This window comes from Macrotis lagotis, chromosome 1, assembly GCF_037893015.1.
Source record: "Macrotis lagotis isolate mMagLag1 chromosome 1, bilby.v1.9.chrom.fasta, whole genome shotgun sequence".
Classification (NCBI taxonomy): domain Eukaryota; kingdom Metazoa; phylum Chordata; class Mammalia; order Peramelemorphia; family Peramelidae; genus Macrotis; species Macrotis lagotis.
This window is the reverse complement of record NC_133658.1, coordinates 236,869,413-236,887,598: the sequence shown is the minus strand read 5'-3', so window position 1 is coordinate 236,887,598 and position 18,186 is coordinate 236,869,413. Positions and strand designations below refer to the sequence as shown.

At 36.4% G+C, this 18,186-nt stretch overlaps 1 protein-coding gene and 1 long non-coding RNA gene across 3 annotated transcripts in view; one reads left to right on the top strand and one right to left on the bottom strand.

Annotated features, from left to right (window-relative positions):
- Positions 1-18,186, bottom strand: part of ALK (ALK receptor tyrosine kinase) — a 1,220,046-nt gene that overhangs the window by 538,690 nt on the left and 663,170 nt on the right. The window contains exon 4 of the mRNA XM_074209779.1: positions 9,559-9,760. Coding sequence (XP_074065880.1) covers positions 9,559-9,760 — 202 coding nt within the window. The remainder of the gene's footprint in view (positions 1-9,558; positions 9,761-18,186) is intronic.
- LOC141504649 (uncharacterized) overlaps positions 1-18,186 on the top strand; it is a 144,464-nt gene that overhangs the window by 4,537 nt on the left and 121,741 nt on the right. The window lies entirely within an intron of this gene.

The following is an 18,186-nucleotide window of genomic DNA, read 5'->3' as shown; positions in this document are numbered from 1 at the left end:
GGTAAGTCACTTAAACCTGATAGCATCCAGAGATATCTCCAGTCATCCTGATTCATATCTGGCCTCTGGTCACTGAACCCAGATGGCTCCAGAGGACAAAATGGGACTGGTAACTTAACACAGGACCCCCTCACTCAAATTCAATTCACGTACTTTTCCTGACATCACCTTCCTGAAGTCATAATCTTCTTTGACAATGAAGGACAAACATTATGACACCTAATAGATATCTAATAAATACTTATTGAAATGAATTTAATAATAGCAATTTAATAAGTACTTCTGGATTGTTACTTATTATATTAAGCGACTTAGATTACTTCACTATTAGAGAATTTGAAAAATGTGACAAACATTCTTTTCTATGATCACTGCTGCAATATAAGGCAGAAAGTCTTGTCAGGGTCAGGTGCCATTCTGTTTTATTTTCCTGGAGAGGTTCATTTGTAGGTTTGAATTTCAAACCTATTTAGGATTATTGTATTGTTGTATGGTACAGTATATAACATTTATAATATTGTATCCTCTCTTTTCAGGACAGTAAAGCTTGAAATAGCTCTGAGTACTTCTGCCTATCTGTAGGAAAAAGTGGACCTTCCCAATCATGATTTCAGTATACTGAGGTTAAAGTACATTTTCCATCCCTTGGCAGAGAAAGAAAAGTCCACTGAGACAGAACTAGACTTGCATTCTCAGATATGACTACTGTATTGATTTATATACACATACACACACACACTCACACACACATACACACATCTATTATAAGGGAATACTTCTACTGGGAAGCAGAGCAAGTAGGTGAGGTAATAAACATAAAAAAAGAAAACAAGTTATATAGTTTTAGTCACTGAAATGAATTTAACTGCAATGGTCACTAAACAGGCTTAGGTGGTTACAGTGCTGTTCAATATTAAAATTTCAATAAAATATTTAATTTTAGGGGGGATAAAGATATTATTGGCTTTATCCTTGCCCAATATGAAGATTAAATGAGACGGCTGTTGCCTCTTTTAAGTAATAATAACTCACACTTATAGAATCTTTCAAAGGTTTGCAGAGTGCTTTCTTCACAATAACCCTAATAGTTAGTAAAAATAGTATGATTTCCATCTAACATTTGTAGAAAATGAGGCTCCCAGAGGGTTACAGGACAGTTGAGTGGGAAGATATCACCACAACTTCTCATACTGGTTGCAGGGGTTTTGCTAAAAAGGAAGACTACCATATCTTATGATTTTTCCTGCTACCCCATTCTAATGTTCTCCTAACCTTAGGGTCATTCCTGCCTCTATGTCCTCCAGACCATCAAACACTGTCTCACATGATGTACCCTAAGGGTCCTTGGACCTTATCTTCTAACATATCAAGGAAACTTTAGAACTTTTGATCTATCCAACTGGCCTCTAACTGACCGATCTTTTATATGATATCTCCCCGCCCCCCAATTACAGTGTGAGCTCTTATAGAAAGGGACATTCTTCATTTTAAAAAAATCTATATCCCTAATATCTATTTCTCATAGGTAGGCTGAACTAAGGTAATAAAAATGAAGATTTTGCCTAAATTAATTTGCTAAGTGCCATACCAATCAAATTAATAAAAAGTATTTTATAGCATTAGAAAAAAATAATAAAATTCATCTATAAGAAGGAAAGGTCAAGAATATCATGGGAATCAATGAAAAAAAGTGTGAAGAAAAGGTGGCAAAGCAATGCCATATCTTAAACTGCATTTTAGAGTGGTGGATTAGAGTAGGTTTGGGGCTTGATTTGAACTCCTGACTCCAGGTCCAGTGATGTATCCATTGTATCAGTTAGAACCTCTAGTATTTAATAAATGCTTTTACATTGATTGACTGATTCAATGTAAATTGTTGTATACTACTGATATTGACTTCAGGGGAGGTATAATATACACTTTTAGAGATATTCAGAACCAGGAAGGGATACAGGTTAGTCATATGGTGAAAATATAGGGTTAATAGATGGCAACCTAAGTGCTACAATAATTTCAGGAAATATTAAAGCCCTAGAAGAAGGTTTCCAGGGTCTTCCTGATAGATTCTCCAAGAAAGGTTTAAAGGAAATTATATGCAAGAATTAGGAAGAGGGTGGCTAGGTGGCACAGTGGATAGAGCACCGGCCCTGGAGTACTTGAGTTCAAATCCAGCCGCAGACACTTAATAATTACCTAGCTGTGTGGCCTTGGGGAAGCCACTTAACCCCATTGCCTTTCAAAAAAAAGAATTAGGAAGAACTGATAAATAGAAATATATTTGGGTCTCATGATAGCCCTTTCTAGAGAGGGGGGTAGGGGGGAAGAAAGAAAAAAAATGAAGTTATATGATAAGTATATATTTAAAAAATTAGCAAGTTTTACTTAATACATTTGCAGTTTCTTATACAATCAATCCTTTTTTCCTATTCCTCTATGCTATGGAAATATTTGTTTTATTTCTTAAGTTCAGAATAAAATAATTAATTTTTTTAAAAAGAATGACATAAAATAGCATTCTAGAATCACAGATTTGGAAAATTGGATAGATTCTAGATAACTATCCTTTCCAACCAATACACAAAGGAACTCTCCATAGTAGCACATTTAATAATCATCTAGTCTCTATTTGAAGACCTCCAAAGATGGGGGTGCTTTACTAATAAAATGCAATGGAATGTAAACTCATTAAGCAAACTCCTCCCTTTTCATCTTCATTTTTCATCTCTTACACCTAGGACATTGTCTGGCCTGTATTAGATGCTGAATAATAAATAGCTTGCTGATTTTTAAGGAATAGAATAAAAAGGGATGAAGATGGTTACAATCTGCACCAGAGGGGGACCACCCATTCGGATAAAATCAAGTATCGACTTACTTATCCATGAAGTCTTCTTTTTAAATTTAATTTTTTACCAATTGATTGGTAACATCCAACCCTGCAGGGGCTGATTCTCATGTCTACCCACTGATTCCCATGTCTACTTAGTAAAATCTGGGCTACTGGAAAGCTTTGATGCATTGAGAGAAAAGTGCAATGGAAGATTGGGCCTAAGAAAACTTCTCCAGAGCTCTTAAGACTTAAAGCTGAACTGATAAGTTGGAAGTCAGTGAATTCCAATGGGATTGTTTTGTTCATATTCTGGTGCTTGATTTTATACTCTTGACTCCTGTGGTCTGTCATTCTAGCCAGATGAATGGATGATCAGGTCTGGCATTTCATCTCCTCTGTCCCTCCAAAGTTTCCACTAAAACCAAGTGACTTTGACAGAGGTGATCAATCGTCCTTTGAAATCTACTGGACCTCATGCAGACTCTTCTGTCTTCTTAGCCAGGAAGGGAGCAGCTGTAGTGATTCCCTTTACTGTTTTTCCTCTGCTGTTAGCAGTTGCTTCCAAGTAGGATACTATGACTGACATCACCTACCAACCTGCATCACTCACCAGTGACTCACGATTCCCCTGGTTTCCTGAGGACAACCCAGTTTCTGCATTACCATTCCTTACTCACTCCTCTGATTCAAACTTTATTATTACAGCTTTCCCATGTTTGTTACTACAAACATATTCTGTTCTTTCCCAAAAAACCAATCCCAAATCACTCTCTCCTGTTATGAGAGGAAGCCAGCAAGATTTGCGATAATCACTGTCATTGTTACTCAGCTGCTATTATCCCCTTTGATGCACCAAAAGAACAGAACTTCAGTCACAAGGCCAGAGGATTGAATTTTGGAAAGTATTTGAGATATCACTTTGGCTTATCTTTTAAAGGGCTAGCCTCCTGATGACAAACATACCCTAGACTTCAGAATTTAGTGAAAAGAGCTCAGATTTGGTGTCAGAGGACCTAGTTTCAAAATGATTCTCCTTCCTTGCTTCTGTTAAGAATATAGGGTCAGAGATGTAAAATATGTAGTTTGGGATTTACATCAAATCTTGTTAGGTTCTAAGTACTAAAATTTCTGATATTAAAATAAGAATGTTGAAGATGTAAGCTGCTGAATATCTAAGCTCTAAGCATAAGTAAATTTGATCTAAGAAGTAGGATAATACTAAAGTGATAAACATGTAATATGGGCATGCCTGTGAATATATATTCCATGTATATAGATCATGGACATAGACAATGGCTTCCGTATTTTTCAGGTAAAAGGCAAATGCCTTTGTTCTGTAATATTTCTGCCCTTGCAGATTTTCCAACAGGCACACAGGGACAATTCTCCCAAACAGACTGAAACAGACTATTGATTACCCCTTCAGGTTGCCACCTTCCTGTCTCACCATATATTGATCTTTGTTTGAGGTGGGCATGACAATTGGGCCTAGTCCACAATACTAACCTTTTAATTTGGCTTTTTGATGTTGCTTTTATTCTTCACTAAATGAAGAGGAAAAATACTGAGGAAAGGTTCTGTTCCTAAAATGCCTTGTAGAGAGAGGGTAGAACCCTGGAAGAAGCAGGGCTAGGTCTAGGTGACTTTGTAACATCAATAAAGTCTGTCTTCAGAACCTTGTGTTCAGCAGGTTGAGGCTGATTTGCCTAGGGTTGCTGTGGCAGCATTGACAGTTAATGTTGAAAGATTTGATACAGGATAAAAAGCAATGGACTGGGGAATCAGGAAGGACCTGAGTTCAAATTCTGCCTCAGGCATTAGCTAGGTAATTCCTAAAAAGTCATGTAAGTTCACTATATCTTAGTAATAGGGTGCAATAATTAATCCTTTAGAATCTACATCAATATTGTTAATAATAGTAGTCATGATAACACCTATAGTACTTTTAAGATCTGCAAAAAAAACCTTACACACACACACACACACACACACACACACACACACACACACACAAAGTCATTTGATGTTCACAACAACCCTGTGTGGTAGTGGGGCTATTATGGTTTCCATTTTACAGATGAAGAAAGCATTTAATTGACTTGTCCAGGGTCACACTGATAGGAATTATCTGAGGTTCTGTATTCTGTCCACTACTTCTTGTGAGAATCAAATGAGATAATGAGTGTAAATTACTTTAATGTAAACTTCAAAGTTCTAGATGTATCATTATCAGTTATTATATGTTCTATGTATTTATTCAGCAGTTTTTTAACAGGAATTTATTAATGTGCCAATATTAGAGATAAGACAAAAATAAGTCTCTATTCCTGAGAAACTTATATCCTATAATAATAATGGCTGGCATCTATATGGTATTATTTTATTTTATTTTATTAGGTTTTTTTTGCAAGGAAAATGGGGTTAAGTGGCTTGCCCAAGGCCACACAGCTAGGTAATTATTAAGTGTCTGAGACCAGATTTGAACCCAGGTACTCCTGACTCCGGGGCCGGTGCTTTATCCACTGCGCCACCTAGCCACCTCTTATATGGTATTATTTTAGAGAAATAGTATGGAATAGTAGATACAGTTCTGGTTTGGGATTCAGTTGTTACTATGCCCTTTGACCACTGTTTCTGAACCCAGAAAGACTGGGTTCAAGATGTGATTCTGACATGCATGTGTGTGACTTTGGGCAACTTCCTGGACCTCATTTCCTCCTTATAAGGGAGCTGGGAGAGATAGTTTTTTAAAAAAATTTAAATTAAAATATTTCTAAATTCAGGATCCTATAAACTGACTGTATGACCATGGGCTAAGAAGCTGTATGTAGCCTGCCAATGCCCAGAAGATTTTATTTTTTTAAATTTATTTTTATTAAAGATGTTATTTGAGTTTTATAATTTCCCCCCCAATCTTTCTTCCCTCCCCCGCCACAGAAAGCAATCTGTCAGTCTTTACTTTGCTTCCATGTTGTACCTTAATCCAAATTGGGTGTGATGAGAGAGAGGAATCATATCCTTAAAGAAGAGACAAGAAGTCTAAGAGGTAACAAGATCAGACAATAAGATATCTGGTTTTTTTTTTTTCTAAATTAAAGGGAATAGTCCTTGAAATTTGTTAAAACTCCACATCTCCTTATCTGGATACAGATGGCACTCTCCTTTGCAGACAGCCCAAAATTGTTCTCGATTGTTGCACTGATGGAATGAACCAGTCCTTCAAGGTTGATCAGCACCCCCATGTTGCTGTTAGGGTATACAGTGTTTTTCTGGTTCTGCTCATCTCACTCAGCATCAGTTCATGCAAATCCCTCTAGGCTTCCCTGAAATCCTGTCCCTCCTGGTTTCTAATAGAACAGTAGTGTTCCATAAGCCATTCCCCAATTGAAGGACATTTACTTGATTTCCAATTCTTTGCCACAACAAACATGGCTGCTATAAATATTTTTGCACAAGTGATGTTTTTACCCTTTTAATCATTTCTTCAGGATATAGACACAGTGTGGTATTGCTGGGTCAAAAGGTATGCACATTTTTGTTGCCCTTTGGGCATAGTTCCAAATAGCTCTCCAGAAGAGTTGGATGAGTTCACAACTCCACCAACAATGTAATAGTGTCCCAGATTTCCCTCAACCCTTCCAACAGTGATCATTATCCTTTCTGGTCATATTGGCCAATCTGAGAGGTGTGAGATGGTACCTCAGAGAAGCTTTAATTTGCATTTCTCTAATAATTAATGACTTAGAGCATTTTTTTCATATGGCTATGGATTGCTTTGATCTCCTCATCTGTAAATTGCATTTGCATATCCTTTGACCACTTGTCAATTGGGGAAATGGCTTTTTGTTTTAAAAATATGATTCAGTTCTTTGTATATTTTAGAAATGAGTCCTTTGTCAGAATCATTAGTTGTAAAGATTGTTTCCCAATTTACTATACTTCTTTTGATCTTGGTTACAGTGGTTTTATCTGCGCAAAGCCTTTTAATTTAATGTAATTGAAATCATCTAATTGGTTTTTGGTGATGTTCTCCAACTCTTCCTTAGTCATAAACTGCTCCCCTTTCCATAGATCTGACAGGTAAACTAGCTCTTGATCTTCTAATTTGCTTATAGTATTGTTTTTTATGTCTATGTCCTGTAACCATTTGGATCTTATCTTGGTAAAGGATGTTAGGTGTTGGTCTAATCTAAGTTTCTTCCATACTAACTTCCAATTATCCCAGCCGTTTTTATCAACGAGGGAGTTTTTATCCCAATGGCTGGACTCTTTGGGTTTATCAAACAGAAGCTTCCCCAGAGGATTTTAGAAAAACTATAAGTTTAAAATGAGCCACCAATCTCCATCAGTGGAAAGAATTTCTATACTGGGAGTACTTTTTCCAATGAAGACTGAAGTCTGGACCAAAAACAAAAAAAGTCTGGCATGCTTTCCCCAATCAAAGTTGCACCCATTGATATCTCAACTTCAAAAAGAAGCCCACAGTCATTTCTAGAGCTATCTTTCAACAAGACTCTGTGAAAAACTGGACAAATTAAATTCCTTTCACTTGTTTGCAAGAGTCTTTGAGCCTCTGATTTTCCCTCTGTTCTGGCCCTTACATTATTTCTTGTAGGATTTTTTAATCCAAAAAATTCTTCTGGATTCTGGTCTACTGAAGCCTTGCACAAAGCTGTATCATTTTCTGGAGGCTCAGAGAATTAACATATGGGTTGCCAATCCAGAAAAATAGATTGCACTAGTCATTTTGTGTTGACATCTTCACTGGTACCTTTCTCTTGAACCCAGGTCTCTCCTAACCTCAGAGTTATGCACTTTTGCAGCCTGCCGTATGTTGCTCCAAGTCCATAAGCCCTGCGTTACCCATATTGCTAACACACTCTGCAAGTACCTATATCAAAATTTCAAAAGCTAGTTGGAAGAGAAAGACACTGGTGAGTCTTGAAAGGAAGGGTTAGAATATATAGCTTAAAACTCAACAAAAGCCCTTCAGACTTGTATAGTATTCCAAAGCCTCTGGCCACCTCCTTTACCCCATGCCTGAAAATGCAAGCCCTTGCAAACTGGGCTCAATATGGGAAGAAGCAGCTGTGCTGGAAGGAGACACAAGCCCATGTAATTGTTCGGCTGAAACAGTAGGCTACCAAAAGCCGAGGCATGTTTGGCTTCCCCTGCTCAGAGAAGAAGCTCTTGGCTCTAAAGTGATTTCCAGTCACCTGGAAAAGTCTCTCTGGCTGGAGCACTGAGAACTACATGTAGACATATGAGAAAAAGAGCTGCCATAATTTCATTTGTACTGGAAGGCAATCTGCAAGCCCAGTCAAGCTTTTAAAGTTCAAAGGGGATGGGGCACATGAAATTACTATAGGGATCAGATATGCTTCTTGCAGACCTGAAAAGTCACATTTTCTTTGTATAGCCTCATAGGGGAATGGAACTTGCCCAAGAAGCTATCTTTGAGATGTGTCTGACTCAAAAAGTAGAAAGTCCCATGACCAATTCTATTCAAGTTGGTCCACTCCAAGAAGCACTTATTAAACACTTAGTATTTGCAAGGTACTGTGCTTTCAGAAGCAAATCTAGAAATTTTAACTCCTCTTGTAGAAACGACTGCAATGCTGGCCCTACTTCAGAGTAGCCACATGTCTACCGAAGTCATCAGATCACAGGAGAAAAGTGTGCATAGATAAGACAACTTTTACAAGAAGAGTCTCTCATTTAGCCAAGCCTTCTAGTATGACATTTGATGAAGTAAGTTACATAGTGACAGCACTAAGTGGGGGTTAATGTAATCATCCTGCTAGTTCCTATGAGCTAGCTAATTAGGTAGGGGAAAATTGCTATAAATCTCTTTCAGGTCATGTTTCAGTAAGAGACAAGTTGTATTTGACCCCCAGACTGCATATTGGCTCAGTCCTAATTGCAAGAGGAAACAGATTTCTTGCACTCTTAAAATGAAGGTTCACTTATCTGGCCATTATATAAACCCATGGAAAGGATAAAGCAACTGGGAGGAGCAGTTCCATTTGTTCAAACTCCTTTCCTTTCTATTGCTCTCTGCACTTTTCCCATGCATACCAGAGTCCTGTGAGCAATTAAAGTACAAGCAAGTTTAGAGGGCTTAGCTGAAGTGGTTCTTTCATATAACTGGAGGGTTTTATGGAGTCTTAGAGGTCTCAGATAATGCTCTCTATCTGCTGAATTAGCAGAGCATTTGAAGAGGACAGTTAAAGGCCCACTTGGGTGCAACTTCCAGGTTAGTTTCTTTCCCCAGAGCCTTGTAGTACCTTCCTGGATAGCCATTATATCCATGTTCAGATGTTTTGAAGTTCTTTCTTCCTACTGTGACTTTCCTTACGAAAGTCCAGATTCCAACATCAAAAAGCACTTTAATTTTCTATTTTAAATATTGTAGTCGTCTCTTTCTTTCTTGGCTCCATCAGGGTGTGGGTCAATAAGTTTCTTAAAAACATAATTATTAATTGCCCACTCTACCAGTTATTCTTAGACCTTGGAGAAGCAATCAGTCAATGAGGTTAAAAGGATATCCCTCCCTCTTATCCTTGCTCAAAACTATAGTGATCCCCAAAGGGAGTATCAGTGGTAAAGTTCCAATTTAGATTCCCATCCTTAAAAGATCATTGTATATTTGATATAAACTTAAGTACCCTGGAACACATGCCAAAAGCTAGTTTAAAAATTAGTTTCAAATTAAGGGATAGACTTACCCATGTGTCTCTGGATGTGGAACCAGCAAGATCTCTCTCCTAGCTTCATTGTGTGGTAGAAGCTGGGCCATGTATCTCCCAGAGGTTTGGGGGTCCCTGTATACAGACACTTCCATGATGCAGTGCTCACTGTTGCTCCTCATCCAAGGACTCAGAATGGTATGTTTGGTGTTTTCAGATGTGTTGAGGAGAAGGAAAGAACCTAGGGAGAAAAAGGATGAGACTTGAGTTGTTGAGCTAAGAACTTGATATAATTCTGGAATCTAAGGAATCAGGATTTAGCTCTGTCAAACCAAGTTAAAATAATAATAATAATAATAATAATAATAATAATAATAAGAAGAAGAAGAAGAAGAAGAAGAAGAAGAACAACAACAACAACAATAATAATAACATTTCTTAAAGCACCTATGCTGTAGCAGGCATTTTGTCAAGTGCCAAGTATACAAAGAGAGATAAGAGGAAATCCTTATATGTAAGCAGCTCACAATCTAATGGGGAAGATGACATGGAAACTACTATGTCCAAAAAAAAAGTTAAATACAGGATTAATGGGAGAAAAATCACAAAAGGAGGAAACAGACGTTAAGAGGCTCATATACTATTGGAGGCAGCAGGATGTTGAGAAAAGAACCCTGGGAGTAGAGTCAGAAGATCTGAATGCCACTTGGACCTTGTAACCCCCTCACCTTGGGAAATTAATAGTCATCTTGGATCTCAGTTTCAAATTTTATTTGAAGAGATTTGACTAGATGACTTTTCAAGTCCTTTGCAAGTCTAAATTCACAGTTTGGTCTTTCAATAAGCATTTCTTGTATATCTATTATGTATCAAGTCCTCTAGGCACTGGCACTAGAAAGATGGTCCTTGACTTTGTGGGACATGATAAGAAAATTTTGATGCTTCCATACTTTTTCATCATCTCTTCTCCCCCTCTCACCCTTCCAGGCTTCCTTCACCTTCTTTCAACTCCTCACTCTTTGATCCAGGGATAATAATCTCCTTCCTGTTTGCTGAATAAGTTCTGAGCATTGAACAAGTTCCATCTTTTAGTTCTGGACATTTATGCCTGGAGAAACTTTTCTTCCTTAATTCTAGCTCCTATTTCCTCACCTTCTTTCAGCTCCCAATTAGTCCCACAGTCTCCAGAAGACTCCTTTTCACATTCCCCTCAATGCTAGTCTTCTTCCCTCCAATGGTTATATCACTCATTTATCCTGTATAAAGCTTGCTTTTACATAGTTGTTTTCATGCTACCTCCCCTATTAGATGGTAAACTCCTTGAGAGCAGGAACTTTTGCCTTTCTTTGTATCTCAAGTACTTAGTAAAGAGATTGCTAAATAATAGTGTCACCACAATATGGAGAATCTGTGTAAAATTTTTTGATTCTTTGTAACATAGTAGTCTAAATTATTGTGTTATTAAAAAGAAAATATTTTGATATCTTATACTACTATACACATATGTTTATATATATATATATATATATATATATATTATACCTGATTTATACGATACTATACATGTTTTTCCGCAAGACAAATCCAGAAAGTGTATGAACACAATTATAAAGCACTTCTCACCCAAATAATCAGATCTAAAAATGACAATTCTATCCAAATTAAATTACTTATTCAGTGCCATACCAATCAAATTATCAAATAACTGTATTACCAAGCTAGGAAAAATATGTAACAAATTCATCTGGAGCAAGCAAAGGGCAAGAATAAGAAGGGAACTGATAAAAAAAAGGAAAGGAAAGTGGTCCAGCTCTACCAGATCTAAAACTATATTATAAAGTGGCAATCATAAAAATTGTCTGGTACTGGTTAAGAAATAGAATAATGGGGCAGCTAGGTGGCGCAGTGGATAGAGCACCAGCCCTGGAGTCAGCAATGCCTGAGTTCAAATTCGGCCTCAGACACTTAGTACCTAGCTGTGTGGCCTTGGGCCACTCAATCCCGTTTGCCTTGCAAAAAAAAAAAAATACCCTAAAAATAAATAAAATAATGGATCAGTGGATTAGGATAGATTCAAAAGAAACCTGTAAATGACTACAGCAACCTACCATTTGACAAACCCAAAGACATCAGCTTCTGGGATGAGAACTAACCAAATTGTTGAGGAAACTGGAAAATAGTAAAGCAAAAACTAGGTATAGACCCACATCTCACACCCTATACCAAAATAAGGTCAAAATGTGTATAGGATTTTAGACTTAAAGGGCAACACTATAGTTAAATTAATAGACCAAGAAACAATTTATAAGATCTATGGAAAGGGGACAAATTTATGACCAAATATGAATTAGAGTACATTATAAACTACAAAATAAATGATTTTGACTATATTAAATTAAAAAAAGGTTTGTACAAATAAAATCAATGCTGCCAAAATTAGAAGGAAAGCAGAAAACTGGGAAATAATCTTCACAACTAAGGGTTTTGATTCAAGATCTCATTTCTAAAACATATAGAGAATTGTATCAAATTTAGAAGGTTACAAGTCATTCCTCAAATGTTAAATGGTCAAAGGGTATGAATAGACAATTTTCAAATGAAGAATTAATATATATATGATATATATATATCATATGTATAATATATATCATATATATATATAATCATATGAAAAAATGCTCCAAATCATTATTTATTAGAGAAATGCAAATGAAAACAACTTCATACCTATCAGATTGGCTAAGATGAGAATAAAAGGAAAATGATCAGTGTTGGAGAGGTTTTGGGAGGATTGGGACATTGATGCATTCATTGCTGGTGGAGTTGTAAATGGATCCACCCTTCTGGAGAACAACATGAAACTATGGCCAAAGAGCAATAAAAAATATTCATTCCTTTTGGCCCAGCAATTACCAATTCTAGGCCCATATGCAGAAGAAATCATAAAAAAGTGGAAAAAGTCCCACATGTTGCAAAATGTTCATAGCAGCTTTTTATGTAGTGGCAAAGAATTGGAAATTGAGGGGGTTTCCATCAATTGGGGAATGGTTAATGGTACATGGATAAAATAGAATATTATTGTTTTATAAGAAACCATAAAGCGTCAGACTCTAGAGAAGCATGGAATGAGTTATAGGACCTGATGCTGAGTGAAGGGAGCAGAACAAAGAGAACAATTTACACATTAACAACACTGTAAGATGATCAACCTTGATGGAAGTAGCTCTTCTAAGTACTTCAGAGAGCTAAAACAGTCCTATTAGACCAGCTATGGACAATGTTATCCCCATCCAGAGGAAGAAAAATAAAACAAAAAAGTAAAACCAAACCCAAAACCAAAAAACAAACCCTTCTTAATCTGATGAACACTTTATAAAAATTAACTTTTATGTATCTCTTTCCCTTAATCTAATTCCTCATACCCAAAAATGACTAATCTGTAAACATGTTTATCAAAAATATGTATGTGCAATGCTAACCTGACTGTTCACTGTTGAAGGGAGGTTGATGGGAAGGGTGGGTGGAAGGAAATTTTCTAACTTAAAAATATACATATGCAAATGGATGAATGTTAACAAAATAAAACAGATGAACTTTTTAAAAAAATACTATATATGTTTTATATACCTAGGGCAGGCAGAGTGGATAAAGAAGTTGCCTTGTAGTCAGGAGGATAGGAATTTGAATCTAATCTCAGATATTTGATACTTACTAACACTTACTTTAGGCACCTCACTTAATCCTGATTGTCTCTCATCCAGGACTATCTCCAGTTCACACCTCCAATTCACATCTGGCACTGGATCCAGAGGGCTCCACAGGAGAAAGTGAGACTAGTGACTTAGCATAGCACCTCCTCACTCAAATCTAGTTCATGTGCTTGTCATGGCATCACCTCCCTGATACCATGGTCTTCTGCAAGTACAACTATCATCAGCTTTACTTAGCTTCTAAACATTTTGTGTGACATTTGCTAGATGCTGAATATTGAATAATGTCTGTGGTTTCCAAAAAACTTCCCCCAAATTTCCATTTAATTTCTTATGTCAACCTATGATGTATCAAAACCATAATGGGAAAAGTCTAATTATAATAACCAACCTTTGTCTGGAGAACTAATGATGGAATATACTTCCTTCCTCTTAGTAAACAGTTGGGGGGGTAGAGCATGAATAGAGAATGTTGCACATACAGTCAGATATTGTCTTTATATTAGAGAGTAATACTTATTTTTTTCTGTGTTTCAAAGGAGTGATCAATGGAGGACTGTTATGAAGAGATCATTGTGCAAACACAAAAACAAAACAAAAATAAAATAAAAAAACCCCAAAGGTATCAGTAAAACTTTAAAAAACAGATATAAGTAGCATTAAGGAATCTTATGTGCCTATTCCAACTTGTCCCTTCATCTATGCATAAATCCTTCTTTATTGTCTCTTCTTTTTGTAAAGCCAATAATAATTCCATGCTCCATCTCAAAACTTTTCAAGAGTTGAGTAATTACTTAGTGAAATCTCTACAAAACTGGGCTAGAAAGTATCACTAATACCAGGGAGTTTATTGGCCTTTCCATATATTCACTCCCAGTTAGAGAAAAGATCCCAAACTACCTTTCATCTCAAAGATAAGTCAAACCTAACTCACCATTCCTGGCACTGTTTGAATGACTCTATCATCGATCTCTAAGAAACATATGTGGGAGAGCTTCTCTTTTATAATAAAAAGGTCTGTGCCATTTTATTGTTCCCAGCATTCTTTCTGAAGCATTAATTTTATATGCACCTCTTCAACATTAAAGTTTGAATGGCTCTGTGCTACATCTTTGGCAGGCTAATCCTATTCCAATGATGTCTCTGACTTCCCCTCTGGGAATAAGCTAATGAGTTCTTCACCCACTTCAGCTCCCTTGGGGCAATTTGAATTAGCCTCCTTTGGTTGATAACTAATTTATCAGATATTCAAAGAAACTAGCAACTGGAGATAAAGTATGATTTTTATGGGAAAGAAAGATTCCAACCACAAGCATCATTTTTAACCCTACTGTGCTAGTCCTTCAAGAATAGAAACTATAGGCGGCTAGGTGTCGCAGTGAATAGAGCACCAGCCTTGGAGTCAGGAGTACCTGGGTTCAAATCCGACCTCAGACAATAATTACCTAGCTGTGTGGCCTTGGAAAAAGCCACTTAACCCCATTACCTTGAAAAAAAATGTAAAAAACAAAGAATAGAAACTGTACCTTAGTCATCTCCCAACAAAGAATCTCCCTTCTCCCAACAGGTTTTTTTATATAAATACTTTTAACATTCATTAAAAAAAATTGAGTTCCACATTCTCACTCTCCTTTTAGCCCCTCCCCTCCCATTGAAAAGTGAAGAAATATAGCAATTGTACATGTGAGAAATCAAGTAGAATATATTTTGATTTCAGTCATTTCCAACAAAAAAAATCTTTTAAAATTTTTATTTTGAGGCAATCAGCGATGCTCATGGTCACACAATTACTGTCAAATTTAAACTCAGGTCCTCCTGACTCCAGGGCCAGTGCTCTCTCTACTGGACCACCTAGATGCCCCTTTTAACAAAGAGTCTTAAACATATTAGTTGGTTGATGTATCTGTTGAATTGAATCCACATAGTGTTTTTAACCCAGAAATAGTAAGATCCTTTGACAAATAGCCTACAGCTTCATTATTATTGTTTTATTTTACTGCTGAGGAAGCTGGTCTTCTGATAGGGAGCAGGAAGAATTCAGATTCAATTCAATTCAGTTCAATTCAACTCAGTTAAATTCAGTTCAATTTAACTAATGGAGTCACTCTAACAGAAGCTGGGAGGGGATGGAAAGTAGCTAGCTTTAAATCGTGGTTCCTTTTCTTACTACCTGAGTGACCTTGACCAAGTAATTTAACATTTCTACCTATCTATGCCTCATTTCCTCATTCATAAAAAGATGGGTTGGACTAAATGATTTCTAAGGCTTTTTTGTATCTAAATCCATAAACCTATGAACAAATACTTATTAGGCATCTGTCAGTTGTAAATATCCCAGATAATGGAAATTCTTAGAAGATAATCTTTATGCTTAAGAAACTTACTTTCTATTGAGAGAAACAAATTGATTCAGGAACTCCCTCTATCAGTAAGATCTCAACCTAAGTGTTCCTTAGAACCTTGGGTAATTGCCTGAAACTCCTAGAAGGTATCTGACTACTCCAGTTACAATGTAGATACTCTTGGATTTGAACTTGAGTTTTCCTGACCCCCAGGCTTGGCACTCTATATATTATGTCAAGATGACTTGCACAGTTTGTATTTGATAAGTATGTAAAATGTAATTTAAGGATGGGAAAAAGACTAACAACTGGAAAAAACTAGGAAGACTTCATAAAGGAAGTAATATCTGAGAAGGACTAAAAAGAAGATTAAGATTCTAACAGAGAGAGGAGGAAGAGGGATATTCTAGGCATAGAAATGGGCACATGGAAGAAAGAGGTCAAAGGTAAAATCTGAGGAACAACTAGTAGTCCAATTTGGTCAGTATATAGAAGGCATGAAGAGGAACAGCAAAGAAATAAAAGATGCAAGATAAGGATAGGGGAAAAATCTCTGGAGGGTAGCAAAGAAGCAGCCATATGTTCTCTTTACTCATTAAATAATGCATTAAACTAAACCATACTTTGGCAAATTTTGTGCTAATCCATTAATGGCCTAAGAGAGCATCTTGCTGGATCTTGGCAGAGGGGATGGGAGGGCAAGTTGCTCCTGAACCAAATAGTGGCTCTCCCAGGTCCTGCCAGAGAGATAGGAAAGTTAGACAGACCCTGAATAAATGTCATCTTCAACATACCCTTACTGTCCTATGCAATCACTCCATCTAAATAACACCGGACTAATGAAGGGTAAAAAGGAAGTAGAAGATGGTCCTAGACATCTAAGGCAGGTACCATTAATGTTAGTTTTATATGGAGAATGCATCCAAGGGAGTAGCATCTATAAGATGAACAAAGATTTCTTTAGCAAAGATTCATACATTTTTAGATATGAAATGGACTCTAGAGATCATCTGGTCTAGTCCTCTCATTTTACAATTGAGGGAATTGAGGCCCTGAGAGTGATTTATTCCAGTTTATGTAGCTAGTTAAAGGCAGAAACTTGAACCCAGGTATCTTCTTAGTCAACTATTCTTGCCATGGTTCTCAGAGAAGAAACCACAAAGCTTAAGTTTGAATGCTGATTCTGCCACTTACTTTGATCATAAAAAATGTACTTGATCTCTTTGAACCTCAATAGCCTTGTCTATAAAATGGTATTAATAACACCTATCTCACTAGAATGCTGATAAAACCAAATGAGATAATTTTTGAATAACCCCCTGCAAACCTTAGAGGCTCAAAAATGCTTCTATTGTTACCACTATTATTCTTGTCATTCCATAGGTTTAATAATTTTCTTTTTATGATGAATATTTTATCAGTGTTATTCCATGATTGTTAGTCTCTGAAGTCACTGAAAATAAGTCACTGAAGAAATAAAAAGTTTTATCTAAAAGGGAGATGTAGAGGTGTATGGTAGGTGTGAATGGATTGTAACATATGACAAATAGGAAGGTAAAAGAAGAAGTAAAGTCAAGGTTATATCATTAAAGAAGTGTATGATAAGGGAGGAACCATTGAATGGTTCATGTTCTGTACTGCTAACCTCATGTTGGGAATCCCCAAGTATGTTGGGCAGATCTTTTGTAGGTAAACTATAAGTAGATGTGGAAAAGAGTCACACAAGATGAACAGACAAGGATAGAATGTTTTGAACTCTAGAAGGGTACATCTTGAGCTGGGGTCAGGTGAACTTTTTTTAAGAATTTTTTTATCACTATATTTCAATATAATTAAATTGTTAATAATATGTATTTTACTTTATGCATCTAAAACATCATCAGAAAAGGGATCCATTTTGCCATATTACTAAAAAGAAGGGTCTGTAATTTAAGAAAAGTTAGACCCCCTGGTCTAAAATGATAATATAAAGGATCAGTGATTTTTTTTAGTATTCCATTAAAATAAATTTTATTAATATCTTTTATTTTTACATCATCTGCATTTCTCAATGTATCCCTTCTTCCTCACTGTCCCCAGGAGTCATTCATTATAATAAAGAAGAAAAACGTTCAACAAAACTAACCAATACATAGAGAAATTCTGACATGAAGTTGCAAGGTTCCAGACTCATAATTCTCTACCTCTGGAAAAATGGGGAGTTAGAAAGTACCTTCTCATAAATGAATGAAAAAAATATTAAGCATTTATTATATGCCAGAGACTAAGCTAAGCCTTAGAAATATGAATAAAAACAAGTAAAATAATCGCTCCCCTCAAAGAGCTTATACTTTAATAGGGGTACTTACCATATATAGAGGAGTAATGGGTGAGGAATATTTTAGAAAAGTTGGAGAAAATAGTGATCTGAGTAATGGTAGAACTTATTGACCTATTGGGAAAGGAGGGGGGAGGGAGGGTCTAGGCACATAGAGGAGTATAAAATGAAGGTGATCAGGAAATTGTATGGTGAGTTTGAGTCCAGGCAAGTTAAAGTGAATGCTAATTACTCAGGAACTAAGAGTCTAAGTGGTAGGAACTTGAGTTCTAGGTCAGAGCTAAGCTCTGGAGCATAG